At 40.2% G+C, this 15850-nt stretch overlaps 1 protein-coding gene across 3 annotated transcripts in view; it reads left to right on the top strand.

The window, feature by feature from the left end:
* Positions 1-15850, top strand: part of NALCN (sodium leak channel, non-selective) — a 298095-nt gene that overhangs the window by 93221 nt on the left and 189024 nt on the right. For 2 of the 3 annotated variants that reach the window (XM_047081611.1, XM_047081602.1), the window contains exon 9: positions 5644-5730. The exons of the other annotated variant lie outside the window; for it this stretch is intronic. In XM_047081611.1, coding sequence (XP_046937567.1) covers positions 5644-5730 — 87 coding nt within the window. The remainder of the gene's footprint in view (positions 1-5643; positions 5731-15850) is intronic. 3 annotated transcript variants of the gene reach the window in all.

Below are 15850 nucleotides of genomic sequence, written 5' to 3'. Positions count from 1 at the left end.
AGCTTTTCTGGGTGATAGGGTGAGGGTACCTATGGTTTCATCAGCTCCGTGGGTGGGTTTGGCACAAAACCCACATTTACTATATACCTTTGATTTCATTCGGTCATTACAAGTCTTCAGAGAACTTGCAGATAAAAGTGGAAATGGTAGAATTTCCTGTTTTTAAAAATATTTATTCATGTGATCGAAAACCAATATGATGGCCTTTATATATGGGATTAGAATTTTTTTTGGAACAGGAAATATGTTTCATTCAGACCAATCCAATCACAGTACAGTAAATTATGAAGAAGACCTCATAATGCATATCTGATTTTTGAGGAATCACTACATATTCAGAAGGGGAGCCCTATGCTCCCAAGAAATTGGGAGTGCCCTAGAATTTGGTTAAAAGCTTCAGGGCAGTTATTAACTAGGAGGGTAGTCCAGATTCTATGTCTTTGTTTTTAATTTTGGCTTTGTTTTGTGTGTGGATTTGGAGGGGGGGGGGTTCTTTTTTGTGTGTTTAGAAAGAGGAAGGGATGGGATGCCTGGGTGGCTCAGTCGGTTCAGCATCCAACTCTTGATTTCAGCTCACGTCATGAGCTCACATTTGTGAGACCGAGCTCTGCATCAGGCTCTATGCTGACAGTGCGGGGCCTGCTTGGGATTCTCTCTCTCCCTCTTTCTCTGCCTCTGACCCACTCACTCACACACTCTCTGTCACTCTTTCTCTCTCTCAAAATAAATAAATAAACTTAAAAAAAAGAAAAAGGAAGGGAAGATTTATATGTCTTAGTCTAGTTTGAATCTTTATATAAGAGAAAGAAAATAAAAATTCCTGAATCAAGCATGAAATTATTTTGATGCTCATGACTACTATTTTAATATTAAATTGTAAGATAAATTTAATGTAACATTGTAAATCATTATACAAGTCTGTGGACAAAGGTATTTGTGAAACCTCCAAGGTACAAATCTGGCTTTGAAAAGCTTCAAATTGAGCTTTTATGAATTACATGCTAAAATGCTATTAAACATGCTATTATTTGGAAAAGCCTTAAGCAACATCTTTACGGTGTTGTGAAGGTTTGAACTGACTAGCCAATTCATTATAGATGAAATAGTATTAATACTATTCAATTTTGGCAAACAACTATTCAAACTTTTATGAAAGATTTTTTTTAACGTTATATAGGTTATATCACAGATGTAAAAAAAAAAAGCACATCTAGTTTTTATTTCTTCTGTCATCTCTTCTAGGGAACTATGAAATATAATAAAGTTCAAGGTCCACTCTGGCTTGTCTTTTAAGTCAGGTGACAACGTCTGGAAGGTGTGTTTTCTGCTATAAGACGTTAAGAACTAAATAGAGCATAAAGCTAAGAACTCAGCGCAGAATTTACATTCAGTGTTCCTAAGAGATGACCTAAAATAAAATGACTTTAAAACCACATTATGCTTATTAAGTAACTCTTATTTATAAAGCCACAGCTGGAAAAGTCGTGTTTGGAAGCTCCACCAAATCAGCTAGCAGTTCTAATAGAAAGTGAAATGGGAAGGGACTTTGAACAAAGTTGTGCAAAATGGTTTTGATGCAAAATTATACCTAATCAGGAGGAATAAATTGGTAATTCAGAGGTAATGCGTCTAGGTATTCAGCAGAGGTAATCACACAGAGAATCCTGAAAAACCTTCATTAAGAGAAATGCTGTGGCTGAGGACCCGGTTGCTAGGCAACCAGAGCTCCTGCAGCAGCCTCGGGAAACATCACTTGGGCTGCCTGGCAACAGGCTGCAGGCCCCGCCCAGCCCCTCGCCAGCCAGGAGGCAAGTGGCTCAGATGCTTTTGTGTCTGAGGAGAGGAGGGACATCATTTCCTGCGATTCTGTTACATTTGCAAAATCTGGCAGAACTCTGTGCACAAGGACTTCACGTGGAATAGTTGTAAAAACTAAATCATTGGGGCGCCTGCGTGGCTCGGTCGGTTGAGTGTCCGACCTCAGCTCAGGTCATGATATTGTGGTCTGTGCGTTCGAGCCCCGCGTCGGGCTCTGTGCTGACAGCTCGGGGCCTGGAGCCTGCTTCAGACTGTGTGTTTCTCTCTCTCTGTCTCTCTCTCTCTCTCTGCCCCTTCTCCACTCATGCTCTGGCTCTCTCTCTGTCAAAAATAAAATAAAACATTAAAAAAAATTTTTTTTAACTACATCATTAGTTTATAATTCTAATAAAACAGACAGGCATTAAGAGAATAAAACAAAGATGGCTATTGTATTGCAAAGCACACAGCTTTGCGGAACTGGAGCCACTTCCTGCCATTCTCTAGTATGTGGAACATAAGCAGTGGTTCTGTGTAACTTATCCTCACAGAAAGGCTAAGGGGTTCTCAGGCTTAGTGCACTTGTTGGTGTCTTTGGGTCCCTTGACTTTTCAAGAGCATTGGTGTTGAGAAAGAAAATTATACATATTAATGGGATGAGGAAGGGGCTTTCTGATCTCTTAGTTCAAGAGGACTTGCCTCTGATGTGGACCCTACAGAGGCAAAAGAGAACCAGGTGATGAGAACTGAATGGGTTTGTTTTGTTGTTGTTGTTGTTGTTGTTGTTGTTGTTGTTTTTATTAACAAAGCAGTCTGCTTTTGACTCACAGCATAGAAACAAATTACGGAAAAAAATAATGCCAAAGGACTTGTGGAGAGACCGTAATATAACATGTCACAGGAAAACAAAGAGAAAACGATGTGGAAAATTTCAGAGGAGTAATCATTAGTTTGTCTGAGCTCTGATGGAGATGATGGCTTTCATACTTGCACAATTATTAGCCGTGGGTCACGGTGGCCCCATGCTCAGCTGTGTGTTGGGTTAAAGGTCAGGAAACCCATAGGTCTGTGATATAACAGCACGTGCATAGGTCCACAGTAGTGTGGGTGTGTGCTAGTAGGAAACATCCTGAACTTAGCCGCTCTCCATCCCAGGCCTCTGTTCTCACGCCTTAGCTGCTTCACCTCAGCACCTGTCACCAGTCACCAGTCATGTGGTCTTCCGATTACGCTGATTCATGGTGGAGATAAGCTTGTTTCACTTTGCCTGGAGGAGAACGAAACTGTTAAGCTTGAAGGCCACACAAGGCTACATTTGTGTTATGTGTGCTCAAAAAACACTTGAGCTAGGCTCTGGCAATTAACGTGTACCTAACCTTTATGTACAAATTATAGTTCCCTAGGGTCATACTGAGGGATATGGAGGGACAACTGGCAGCTCAGGACTCGAGCCCTGAGGGTTCCTGGCTTGGGATGTCCTGTTGTCTACCTCACATAGCTGTCACATTAACCAATCTAAATGTTGTTTTATAATTCAGGGGACTAAAGACAAATGGAACCTTGGACATGTCTGAATTTCCTTCACTTCATTTTATACAAAGGGGTGACCTTGAGAGAACACTTTTACTAACAATTAAATTGATTCATTTGATTTTGGTCAGCTGGAAAAAAAATAATTTAACAGAGAAAACTAGTCTGCTACTGATCAAAGCAAATCTATGCTCCAGGGATCCTTTGTGTCATGATAAGAGACCATAGGCTGCACATACAGAGGATTTTTAGCTAGTGACTGACAGGATTGCTTTTGTCTTTTCTCCTTAAAAGGAGACACCCAGAATTTTGACGGGAACTTTAAAAGACACCGTAAAAGGTTTGCATTTCAACCAATGTATGTAGTCTCAGAATGAGCCTATTCATGGGGATGTGCTTGCTTCTACCACTAAGAATACCTTTCAAAATTCATTCTAAAGGGAATCAGAATCCTGTACACGGACACCTGAGCGAAGTAATTTGTAACTTCCATCTTTGATCAAAGAATCTTTGGGTAAATGTGCACCCCCATCTTGTCACTTAAAAATACACATGTGGTATATAGACAGATGGTAGCTATCCTTGGGGTGAACATAGCATAATGTAAAAATAAATCAGGGTACTGTTTCAAGGGATAATTAAATTGAGCATATGTGGAACAATATTTTGTAGGATGTCCTATGAAAGGTGCTCTCTGTATATGTTTTGAAGTTCAAAATAAGTAGCATACTTGGCAAAAAGCCCCCCATGCAGTCTTTGAAAAGTATTGATTCTAGGACGTAAACAACTGATACACCATTTTTCTGAGTTGCAGGTTGGCATTGTAGAGAATTCTCAATCCAACGATTAAAAAAAGTTTTCTTTTTTAAAAAAATATTTTTAATGTTTATTTTTAAGAGAGAGGGAGAGAGACAGAGTGTGAGCGGGGAAGGGGCAGAGAAAGAAGGAGACACAGAATTCAAAACAGGCTCCAGGCTCCAAGCTGTCAGCACAGACCCTGATGTGGAGCTTGAACCCATGTACCATGAGATCAGGACCTGAGCCCAAGTTGGACGCTTAACCAACTGAACCACCCAGGCACCCCTAGAAAAACTGTTTTCTGGTAAATACATATATGGTCTGTGAATTTTGGCACTTGTCCCTGACTATGTCACTTATTTTATAGAGGGAAAGTTGTCTTTCTGCAAATGATCTGCTCCCAGGAATCTTAGGTATGGGATCTTTGCATAGGCTAATATTTCCATCGATAATTACCCTTTTGAACACAGACTAACACAAGGACATGAATAAGTATGGCAAAGGAAATGTCTACTTATGTGTGTGAAACTATGGCCTTGGGCAGGAAAAAAAAAAAACTAGCTTATAGTTAGTGTCTTAGAAAAATAAAAATCGTTAATCCCAACTTACCTCACTGGCAACCACACCCCTCCCGCTACACACAAACCCATAAGGAATTGGAAAGAAAATATACTAGTGGGGAAATAGTGGGCAGTGTCTTCCCACTGGCTGTAATATTGATGGATGACTAATTTTTGAGGTAGTAGAATGTGCAGTAAGATAATAAACTAGGCAGCCAACAATACAGATATCCAATCCAATAAATATCAGATTTTAGTATCCTGTACCATTCTGGATTTCCTCACTTATGTATTTTAAGGCAAAAGAAACTACTTTTCCCTTCATAAATATATACATAAAATTCTGCTGAGCAGATTAATTTGGCCTAGTTAAAATAATTTCACAGAGTCTAAGTGATATGTCAGTCTCCTACCATTAAAATAACACCAGCCTTATTCCCTGTGCCACATGCATGCTTCTCATATTATTTATCCAGAGAATATTTTTCTGTTGGCTCAGTGAGAAATGTCCACTAAATAAAGATAAAAATTTACAACTCCTAGTAAAAATCACACCGGACATAATGCTTGGGAATTCTCATTTTCATTTTCTTCCAGGTCTAATATGTAATAATCAATAACCAATCTAATGGGGATAAAATGCCTACTTTAAAGTCTAGTCAAGAAGAATATTTGGGCAATTATATGCCAAGGATGTATAAAGCAGAAAGGACCTGATGCATAGCAAGGGCTCAATAAATTCAGGCTAGCGATTACCATCATTCTCATTATGATTATTATTCACTTAAGTTTTCAGTGTTCAAATGAACATAATTGGAATGATTCATGTTCTAAATATAAATCCATAAAAAGACACATCTTTGATAACATAAAAAATGTAAGCGCTGGAGACATAAAGTAGGAGTTCTCGATGTTCCATATTAAGTGTCTCTGACTCATCTCCTTCTTTGTCTTGAAGATGTTCCATGAAGACGCTGCTGGTGGATGGCAGCTGGTAGCCGTGGATGTCAACAAGCCCCAGGGACGCGCCCCAGCCTGCCTCCAGGTGCAGTAAATACCATTTTTAAACTCATGCAGCAGAGTTCTTTGACTTTTATCCAAGGAAATCCCCGGCTCTCCGAACTCTATGTCTGTCCAAATTTATGGTCTTGGAGTCAGGAACAGTATTTTGCTCCATCCTGGGCAGTATTTTCCCAGGATCTACCTATTTTTTTCCGAAGATACACAGCAAGGATTTGGTAAATTTCAAGCAAATGAATGCACACAGGTAGTGCTAGCATTCCAACAGTATTAAATCAGTGAAACATTCTGTTGTCATATTAAATGATGTAAAAATATTCTTCTACAAAGGCCTGAATTGTTTACATGAGGGTGGTCACAATCACAATCCACTTAACTGAGTACCTTCCCAAGGAACTGGGAAGGAATATTTTTAATAGGTAGCTTATTCTGCATCTGCAAGCTGTCTGAGCAACGGGACATAATAAAGGCGCTTCCTTAACAAACTGCACCTGCTGCAGACAAGGCTATAGGATGGCGGGTGGATCCTAGGGCCTTGGGAAGCCATCAGGGGACGTCCCATCGGGTTTCTGGTCTGTGGATGTTTTGGACTTATCCTCTACGCTGATCTCTTCATAAAGCCCAATAAACTCCTTTTCCTTGGTGGACTGCCCTGGCATCTTCTCTTGCTTTGTTCTCCCTCTCTCCCTCCAAATACCAGTAATTCGTGTTCAAAACATATCACCTTTCCAAAAGTGGCATCCTTACCACCACACTGCATTTTCACTTAGTCCATTTCCTTACTCTTTAAGGGTGAAAAGTCAAGCCACATCATCCCGGGGAGAGGGAATTGATTCTTCCTCCTGTGGAACTTGATTCTCTTCACTGTCTTTTGTTTTCAGTTACAAATCCTTTTCTTACAAGGGGCTGCTTTTGTAGTTCTTTACATCCGTCCCCATAAATCGGGGAAGGGTTTTTTATCTGCTTCAGGATAAGAACACGCTTTTCTTTCCTTTGGATCATACTCTAGGTGGGGATTAGAGATTGATACATTTCAAAGATTGATACATAACATAAGCAAAGTATTGTACTTTGGACCATTGCTGTGGCGTTTAACCATATAGTTATTTGTTTCTATCAGTTAAAAGAATGAAGAGGAAAAGAGGAAACATTTGTAAGGAGTATTGATAAGACCTAATATTATTTCGTGGCTTCTTTCTGTTATATATTGGATGGTGCTAATAATTTAACTCCTAGGACTGTGTCTGGTACTGCCATTGCTACTGACAGTAATGGCAATGACAGCATGGTAGTGGTAGCTTCTTGCCTAAAAAGTTACTCAGTAATCAGTCATCAGCTGATAATTAGTGGCACTAAGATAGTCCTGCTTTCCTGGAGATTACTTCCGGGTGGGTGGAGAAAAACCAGCGTCTAAAGAGCAATTACAAGAGCAATGAGGATTTTATTTATTTATTTTTCAATATATGAAATTTATTGTCAAATTGGTTTCCATACGACACCCAGTGCTCATCCCAAAAGGTGCCCTCCTCAATACCCACCACCCACCCTCCTGGCTCCCTCCCACCCCCCATCAACCCTCAGTTTGTTCTCAGTTTTTAAGAGTCTCTTATGCTTTGGCTCTCTCCCACTCTAACCTCTTTTTTTTTCCTTCCCCTCCCCCATGGTCTTCTGTTAAGTTTCTCAGGATCCACAAAAGAGTGAAACCATATGGTATCTGTCTTTCTCTGTATGGCTTATTTCACTTAGCATCACACTCTCCAGTTCCATCCACGTTGCTACAAAGGGCCATATTTCATTCTTTCTCATGAGCAATGAGGATTTTAAAGAAGTAAAGCAGGATGCTATGGCAATCTACATTTTGGAGTCCTCACTCCTCCTCTGAGAGGTCAAGGAAGGCCCTCACTCGGTATAGCCCAGTGATGGAGAAAGACTGCCATGCTCCCTCAGCCTTTGTAGATGAGGATGTGAGGACCCAGAGGGCCTGGGTGAGCTCCTAAACTTGCACCTCTGCCAAACGGAGCCCTGGGTACACCTGGGTCTTCTGGCTCCTAGCTCCATGCTGTATCTAATGGAGAAAAATATGCCAAGGAAACGTAAGTTTGTAATAGAAATAAACTATCAGGCCAGCCATGAGTACCAAATCAAAGTCTTACAGGGGCCCTGAATATGCTGCTTAAAATGTATTAAATGCTTGTTGAGTAGATGCGTCAAGGTTGCAGTCTGGATTGAGAAAGCAAGTTATTAGCCTCCTTATCACAGAAATTTGAGATGGCAAGAGATAAATGGCCAGGAGAGTGTAATGAAAGAACAGCACTGTGCATGGATATAGGAAAATAAAGGTCAGTGAAGGGGTGGGTAAATGTTAGGCTAGAAGTATGTCGATGTTGGATCCAAGAGACCTGCATATTAGACATCTTTGTGAATATGGTGGCATGTTTTTTTTTTTTAATTTTTTTTTTCAACGTTTATTTATTTTTGGGACAGAGAGAGACAGAGCATGAACGGGGGAGGGGCAGAGAGAGAGGGAGACACAGAATCGGAAACAGGCTCCAGGCTCTGAGCCATCAGCCCAGAGCCCGACGCGGGGCTCAAACTCATGGAGCGCGAGATCGTGACCTGGCTGAAGTCGGACGCTTAACCGACTGCGCCACCCAGGCGCCCCGATGGTGGCATGTTTGATAGGTTTTATGAATAATGACACATATGGTTTGAAGTGAAGGTGAATAAATTCTGACATTTCAATATGAAGAAAGTTCCATTGAGCTCAGCTTTACATGTTTGGTCCAAAATCAAGCTTTCCAGAAGAGTGTACCTGAAAGAGTACAAATGAAAAGTGGGATGGCCAAGGGATCGATGGGTCTGAGTGGAAAATGGATTAACCATTCATCATTTAATTAAAAGAGAAAGAAAGAAAAGAATCAAGTAAAGAAAAAATATTTAAAATAAAATGGCCATGAAATACTCATTGGCTTTTTATTAATGACTAATGCCATCTAAAAACTAGGTAACAAGAAAATTTTCATTGGAATCATCCACTTGCTCCTGCCTGGAATCATAATGATCTCTCACCCTCAAGGACAAACAGTAGAATATATCACTTCTTTTCATTTTTAAAATGGGCAAAATGTGACGTTACATTCTCCTAAAGCATATTTTAAACTATAGGAATAACATTGAAGAATAAGTATTTGCTTTAATTCCTTCCAGCTTATCCTCCATCATCCCTTTCCAGAGGTAGCCTAGAGGTTACCAATAAAGCCAGTTTTTCTACTCCTGCCTTTACACTTTATATCTCTTATAAAATAGCATTTCTGCTTCCATGAGGCTCTGTCATTTTCATTGTTTCCTCTTTCTAGAACACTCTTTTCTCCCACTTAGAATTCACCTCAAAAGTCACTTCCTTAAGGAAGCCTTCCTCATCCTCAAAGAATACATAGGTTCCCTGGTTGTATATTTCCACATGTTATGGGTTTGTCATGATTTTAGTAAAATAAATTAAAATGGTATCATTCATTACTTAAAGTCTGTTTCTCCAACCAGAGATAACTCCATAGCAGTAGGGACCATAACGATCATGGTCACTGACAGAGCTATTCCTGATACAGGGAAAAGGCTCAATTGGTGTTTACCAAACAAGAGAACAATCAAGTGAAAGAAGGATCTAGAACCTTCTTGGCTTGTGCAAGTATTCATTTGACTTCTCACCTACAAAAAGCTCTATTTGTTCTCTTGGTCTTATTTCTAGGAACCAGAAATTGAGTGGATGATGCCAATAACATTATTTCTATACAATAATTTATTTTTAAGTGTAAAACAAACAATACTTTGGGAGTTGGTTGAAGGCATCTTTCAAAGTTGGATAATGTTGGATGCTTTTGCCAGTGTGTCTCTTCTCAAACATGGCGGCAGTCAACAGGACCTAGCCATGACTTTGATTATTTCCTACGGCTTTCAGGAGTTTTTATCTTCTTCAGCATGTGAAATAAATGGGTCTAAGATTAGAAATGTAGTTTCCTTGTTGGGATGAGCACTGGGTGTTATACGTAGGAGATGAATCACTGGAATCTACTCCTGAAATCATTATAGCATTACATGCTAACTAACTTGGATGTAAGTCAAAACAAACAAACAAAAAAACCAAAACCAAAACCAAAAACAAAAAGACAGAAAAGAAATGTACTCGTACTCAGGAATAACATAGTTGTAAAGAACCAAAACCATTCCTATCTTAACAAAAAAAGTAGAATTTATTGGAATAAAAAATATGAACAGCTGTAATTAATTTGAGTTAGTAATTTGGCCATCATTAAAATAAATCAGAAAAATTAGGTATGGATAAATATTTGAGAGATGGCAGACTGGTCGCCCAGAGTTCCTATTTGAGTACTGAAGAAACCATGGATTTTGTCCTGCGGGTGGAACTTTTTTTGAAACTTTGACTCCAGGTGTTTTTTTGTAATGTTTATTTGTTTATTTTGAGAGAGAGAGAGAGAGAGAGAGAGAGAGAGAGCGAGCAAGCGAGCAGGGAAGGGGCACAGAGAGATAGAGAAAGAGACTGAATCTCAGGCAGGCTCTGCACTGTCAGCCCGAGCCTGATGTGGGGCTCAAACTCAGGAACCGTGAGATCATGACCTGAGACAAAATCAAGAGTCAGGTGCTTAACCAACTGAGTCACCCAGGTGCCCCTGATTCCAAGTTCAAAACACAAAATATTTTACCTAGAAACCCATATATCCTACTGCTTTGATAAAATAGATAACTAATGAAATAAGTTATAGTAATAGGATTTTAGTTCACATAGATGGCATAATAGTAATGCATAAATTTCAATTATTCCAAAACAGCCTTTCCATAAATTCTGTTTTCAAATATTCAAAATTTTAAAACCACCTACCACGTAAATGGAGACTGGCTTGAATGCCTTTATAAGTGAAGGACATTTAAAAACCTTGTTTCCTGTGGCATAGCTTTGGGTTTGCCTACTTTCTTCATTGGTATTATTCCCTATATTTTTATTTTCTATTCTGTTTTCCATATGCTAGTCTACTTTATTGGTATGAACATCTACGTGTATTTCCTGCTAACCATAAGTAATTAAATAATTTAATAAAATAAGATTGATTGATTTGGCTTAATCATCCCTACTACTGTTCAACTAAATACATAGTAGACTGATCCTTCTGTGATTCTGGGTGTTTGATGTGTAATAGTTTGTCTCTTTGTATGTATGTATGTATGTATGTATCTAAAAGATATATGTGTGTGTATATGTGCATATGTATTCCTGCAATGTAAAAAAATATGTGCGTATTTATGTATATGTATATACATACAACATAATATGTGTATATACCTGCATGCATGCATATATATGCATACAACATATGCATCTGTATATTTATACATACATTTGTTTTTACATTGCAGAAATAAATCTATTAAGATTTTATATACTCCATTGAGCAGTGATGGGATCTGAGCAATAGGAACAGGGTTTTTTTTATTGTTTTCCTACATTACTATGTACACACATACATATTTTACCTCATATTCATTGCAATCATTATGATATCCCTGCTTCCTCTTTCCATATATTGATTATGGTGCTTTCAAATGAGTTAGGAAACTCAGAGTTCTTCTTACTCTTCTAAAGAATAATGGGCTTTAAAGAGCCAGTTATAGAGGAAAAAAATAGGCACCTTTGATCTGCAATTAGAAACTTAGAAATTCCACTCTGTGTTGTGAGACACAAATTTTAAGTGTAATCGTAGCTATAATTATAACCATAATGAGAGTCATATCCAGGCACACAGGGAAAGAATTCAATTTGGCACCCTTAGGGTGGTCTTTTCTGTTTTTATAATAAACGAAAATGCATATATGCTCTCAAATTTAATTGCCAAACCACAAGTTCAGAGCAAAACCTGCTAGGTTATGTGTGGTGAGCTCTGTGATAACACTTGTTGAAATTTTCAATGGATTAACTTAGTGCTAACTTAATTAACTTAATTTTCCTAGGACATTTTTCATTTTTAGCCACTTATAAATGCAATTCATACCACGTTTAATAAGGAACTTAGCCATAGGAAACCTGAAATTCCTTATAAATTCGTTCCTAAGTGAAGGACAAATAAGTGAACCTCCTGTAGCCCCTGAAACACTCCCTCTCTGCACCCTGGTGCTGCCTGGAATGTCTTTCTGCTTCTTTCTCTACTTCCCTGGGCACTGCTGCCTTGCTAGTCACCTGAGGTCCCACATCTTCCTGCTATTGGTTCTTATGATGGGAACAAGATGGCTGGAAATGACAAGGAAAAGCCTGAGAATAAGGATGAGCCAAGACTTAGACCTGGTTTCCTTTTCTTTTTGTGCTACACCTGCCTCCAGCACATGGCTCCTGACTCCCTTTCCTCTCACACCTGCCTTCCCAGGTAATCCATGAAGCAATACCCAGTACAGCCTTGTTCCTAAAGGAGAACAAATCACCCTGTTATACCTCTTAGAGAGTAGGCTCTGGAGACAGACCTATTTCAGCTATGCTATTTATTAGTATGACCTGGGGCATATTTCTGTAAAATAGGGATAGTGTCTCCTTCCTCAGTCATGAGGATTAAGTGACTATTTATGTCCTACTCAAGAATTGTTTAGTTGCAAGGAACAGACGTGATGCTCACAGGGGGCATTTGCATATAATCAGGCCCACCAGGCAGCTGTGCTTTCTTTGTCTTTCTCTCACTCTCTGTTGGAGGCCACACAGTTTTGCATCTTTGCTTCTGTCTGTGCATCCTGCCTCTATTTTCTCCCCGAAGACTGGTTTTATTCTGTTTCTTACACAGTGCCAAAATTTGGCTGCTTACAGCTGAGTTTGGTGACTTCTCACTCAAGAGCTCTGAAGAGACTCACTGGAAAACATCCAACGATGAACATGAAGCAGGGAGACCTTCGTTTCCTAGTTGGCCACCCAAAATGGGCAATTGGCCAGAGGCAGTAGGTGATGGGAATGGAATGAAAGCAGCAAGTCCACTTAAGCCAAGTTTTCCCACAGTAGGAACCCAAAGTAATTTTCCCTCCTTCATTCCCTCTGAAAGCCTTGTCTCACCTCCACCTACAAGAGCCACTACTCATTACCACCGTGAGCTTCATGGAGCTGGTGGAGAAGGGACCTATCTTTTTGGCCATGTGAGTAGTAGGACTTGACCTCAGAGGTAGTTTACCTACCTGGTAGTATTACCCAGAGGTAGTTTCACTAGTAAACTTTTAAGCCTCACAGGATTTGAGAAGTAATTTAAGGGCTAAATAGACTGTTAACGGTCTGACCTGATGTTCAAATCACTCTGTATAAGATAGTTTCTTTGAAGAAACACCACCTGGGTTCCATGTATTTGCAAGTGAATAATTTGTGAATTGGAGCCATTTCGTAATACCATACTCAATCAGTTCCTTGCATAAAAATTATTATGAAGTCATATAAAAACACAGATAGGAAGAATAGTTAAGTATCCACCATTAGAAATAATAACAACTCTCATTTATGGACCACTCCCTATGTGTCAGCCATGCTGTGTGTTTGAGGCGTGAATTATTTCATGCTCAAAACAATGCCACAGAGGTAGGTACTATCATGACATCTATTGAACAAATGACATCGAGGCACAGAAAGCTTAAGTCATTTGGTGCAAGCCACATAGCTGGTTGCTGACCAGGGACTTTGTCCTGCACAATCTATGTCATATTTTTAACCACTTCATTTTCACATGGGGAATTATCCTGCTATAAAAATACACTGCAATTTGTTCATTCATCCATTCATTCATTCTCCTATTGATGGACATTTTTCACTGTTTTTCTCTTGCACACATTCTAGTTCACTGCCTATCTATGACTTTTTGTGCACATATGTGAGAAGTATCTGAGTGTACATAGTTAGGAGAGCAGTTGCTGGAGTAAAGGAAGAACCTTAGGCTTTATGAGGTATTGCCTCATGGCCCCCTGGATTCTAGTGCCACTTTTTACTCCTATCAGCAACTTGTCAGAAATCTCATTTCGCATCCTTGTCTACAATTGATGTTACTGGACTTTTACACCTGATGGTGTGAAGATAGAACATTAAATTTAGATCTCCCTGATTACAGCCTGTGAATGTTGAGCATTTTTTACAATTTTTTAATGTGTATTAATTTTTTTTAATTTCTTTTTCAACATTTATTTTTTTGGGGACAGAGAGAGACAGAGCATGAACGGGGGAGGGGCAGAGAGAGAGGGAGACACAGAATCGGAAACAGGCTCCAGGCTCTGAGCCATCAGCCCAGAGCCTGACGCGGGGCTCGAACTCACGGACCGCGAGATCGTGACCTGGCTGAAGTCGGACGCTTAACCGACTGCGCCACCCAGGCGCCCCTAATGTGTATTAATTTTTGAGAAAGAGAGGGACAGAGCATGAGCAGAGGAGGGGCAGAGAGGGAGAAAGAGACACAGAATCCAAAGCAGACTCCAGGCTCTGAGCTGTCAGCACAGAGCCCAACGTGGAGCTCGAGCCCAGGAACTGCGAGATCATGACCTGAACACAAGTCGGACGCCTAACCAACTGAGCCACCCAGGTGCCCAGAGCGTTTTTTATATATAGTCATAGGCTACTAATATTTTGTGTTGATTTCTTATTCATCTGGTAGATATGCCCATTTGTTTGTTGCTTTTTTTTTTCAAATGATTCCCAGAAATTCTGTGCAATTCTGCATCACTTCTGAGAAGACATTGAAATGTTAGAAAGATACAGCTAAAATATTAGGGCTTGCCTGTGAATGCACACCTCTCACCCTCTCCAGGCAATAGTGCAGTTTCATTATGTGGTTATTACCAAAACCATTTAGAAAGTTTCTTCAGTGTGTCCTTAATGGTGCATCTCAGAAAAGTGAAAACTTTTAATAGACCCTTTTAACATCAGCCAGTCGCTTAGCTGTTTAAATTCCATTCTAGCATAGGCAACAGCTGCATGAAGGGGTCACTCTAATGCATGATTAAAAGTTCTGTTAAATTGGAGCCTCAGTCCCTAGCTGCTGCACTGACAAGCCATTTTTCCCCTGCCTCTCAGGTAGGGGTTTTCATCTCCTGACAATTTGACAGATGTGGCTGCACAGTTGAGCCATCTTCCAAAACACACCCAGTGATCTATTCCCATGAAGGAAGTCACTGACAAGAACATGAAAGTATGCATGAGACCTGACATGCTCAAGCTCACTTTCTCTCTGGTAGCATCGTGTGCCTCCGTCCGTAAAGAACAGAGATAATAGGTCTTACCATAAGTAGGTCAAATGGTGGCAAAATTATTACTCTAGTGTTTTAATGCTTTTTGAGAAAATTTCCATTGAAGGCAGAGAGTGTGGGGGGAGAGGGTAGACCGTGTGATGTGTGTATTTCAAGTGATGAAGTGACATCCTAGGCACTTCTCAGATGTCTGTCTTCTTAATGAACCTTCCTGGAAACTGGCAGACAATCTCAAGAATGATTGAACCCAGGAGAATGTAGCTTCCATCCACAAGCAAACCTCTGCTCTACTTATAGACCAAGGTGACAAGACAGTGTGGTCCTGCTGAGCCGGGCCTGGGGGGAACCTGGGGCAGTTTACTGCATCTCCCAGAGCCTTCACTCCCTGACCTGAAAAATGGGGCTAATACCAGCTCTGAGGGTTTTATAAGAATTACAAATGTTGTACGTAAAGTGCCTAGCCAGTGTGTGGGATGCTGTGGTCACAAGGTCGTAGAAATGACTGTCATTGCTGTGAGCACGCTCTGTGCACTTCCGGGCAGCCTGTTCTCATGCACACCTGCAAGCAAGCCAGTGCCTTCACAGCCTTGCTCCAGCCCTGTGTCTGCATCTTAGGAGTGAACTCTGAGAGCCCAACGGACATGCCCCTGCTTATTCTCATGAGCACATTACCCCTCTCATTTTGAAAAACCAAACACACCACGCCCTGACCCATTCCCACCTATAAATGGGACTTTTCTTGCATCTCCAGAACCTGTGATGCACCCTCATCATCCTCCCCAAATCCAACTTATCTTCAATCTATCATTAATTCCGTCTTTTGAATTTCTTTGAATCATCCCCTCCACCCCAATCGAATGCCCCTACCTTCAAAATCAGGTCAAACA

The sequence above is a fragment of the Lynx rufus genome, unplaced genomic scaffold, assembly GCF_022079265.1.
Source record: "Lynx rufus isolate CCGP_SWC_20201006 ecotype Redwood Valley unplaced genomic scaffold, mLynRuf1.p SCAF_1, whole genome shotgun sequence".
Lineage (NCBI taxonomy): Eukaryota > Metazoa > Chordata > Mammalia > Carnivora > Felidae > Lynx > Lynx rufus.
Note: the sequence above shows the minus strand (reverse complement) of the source record. Positions and strands in the feature narration are given on the sequence as shown.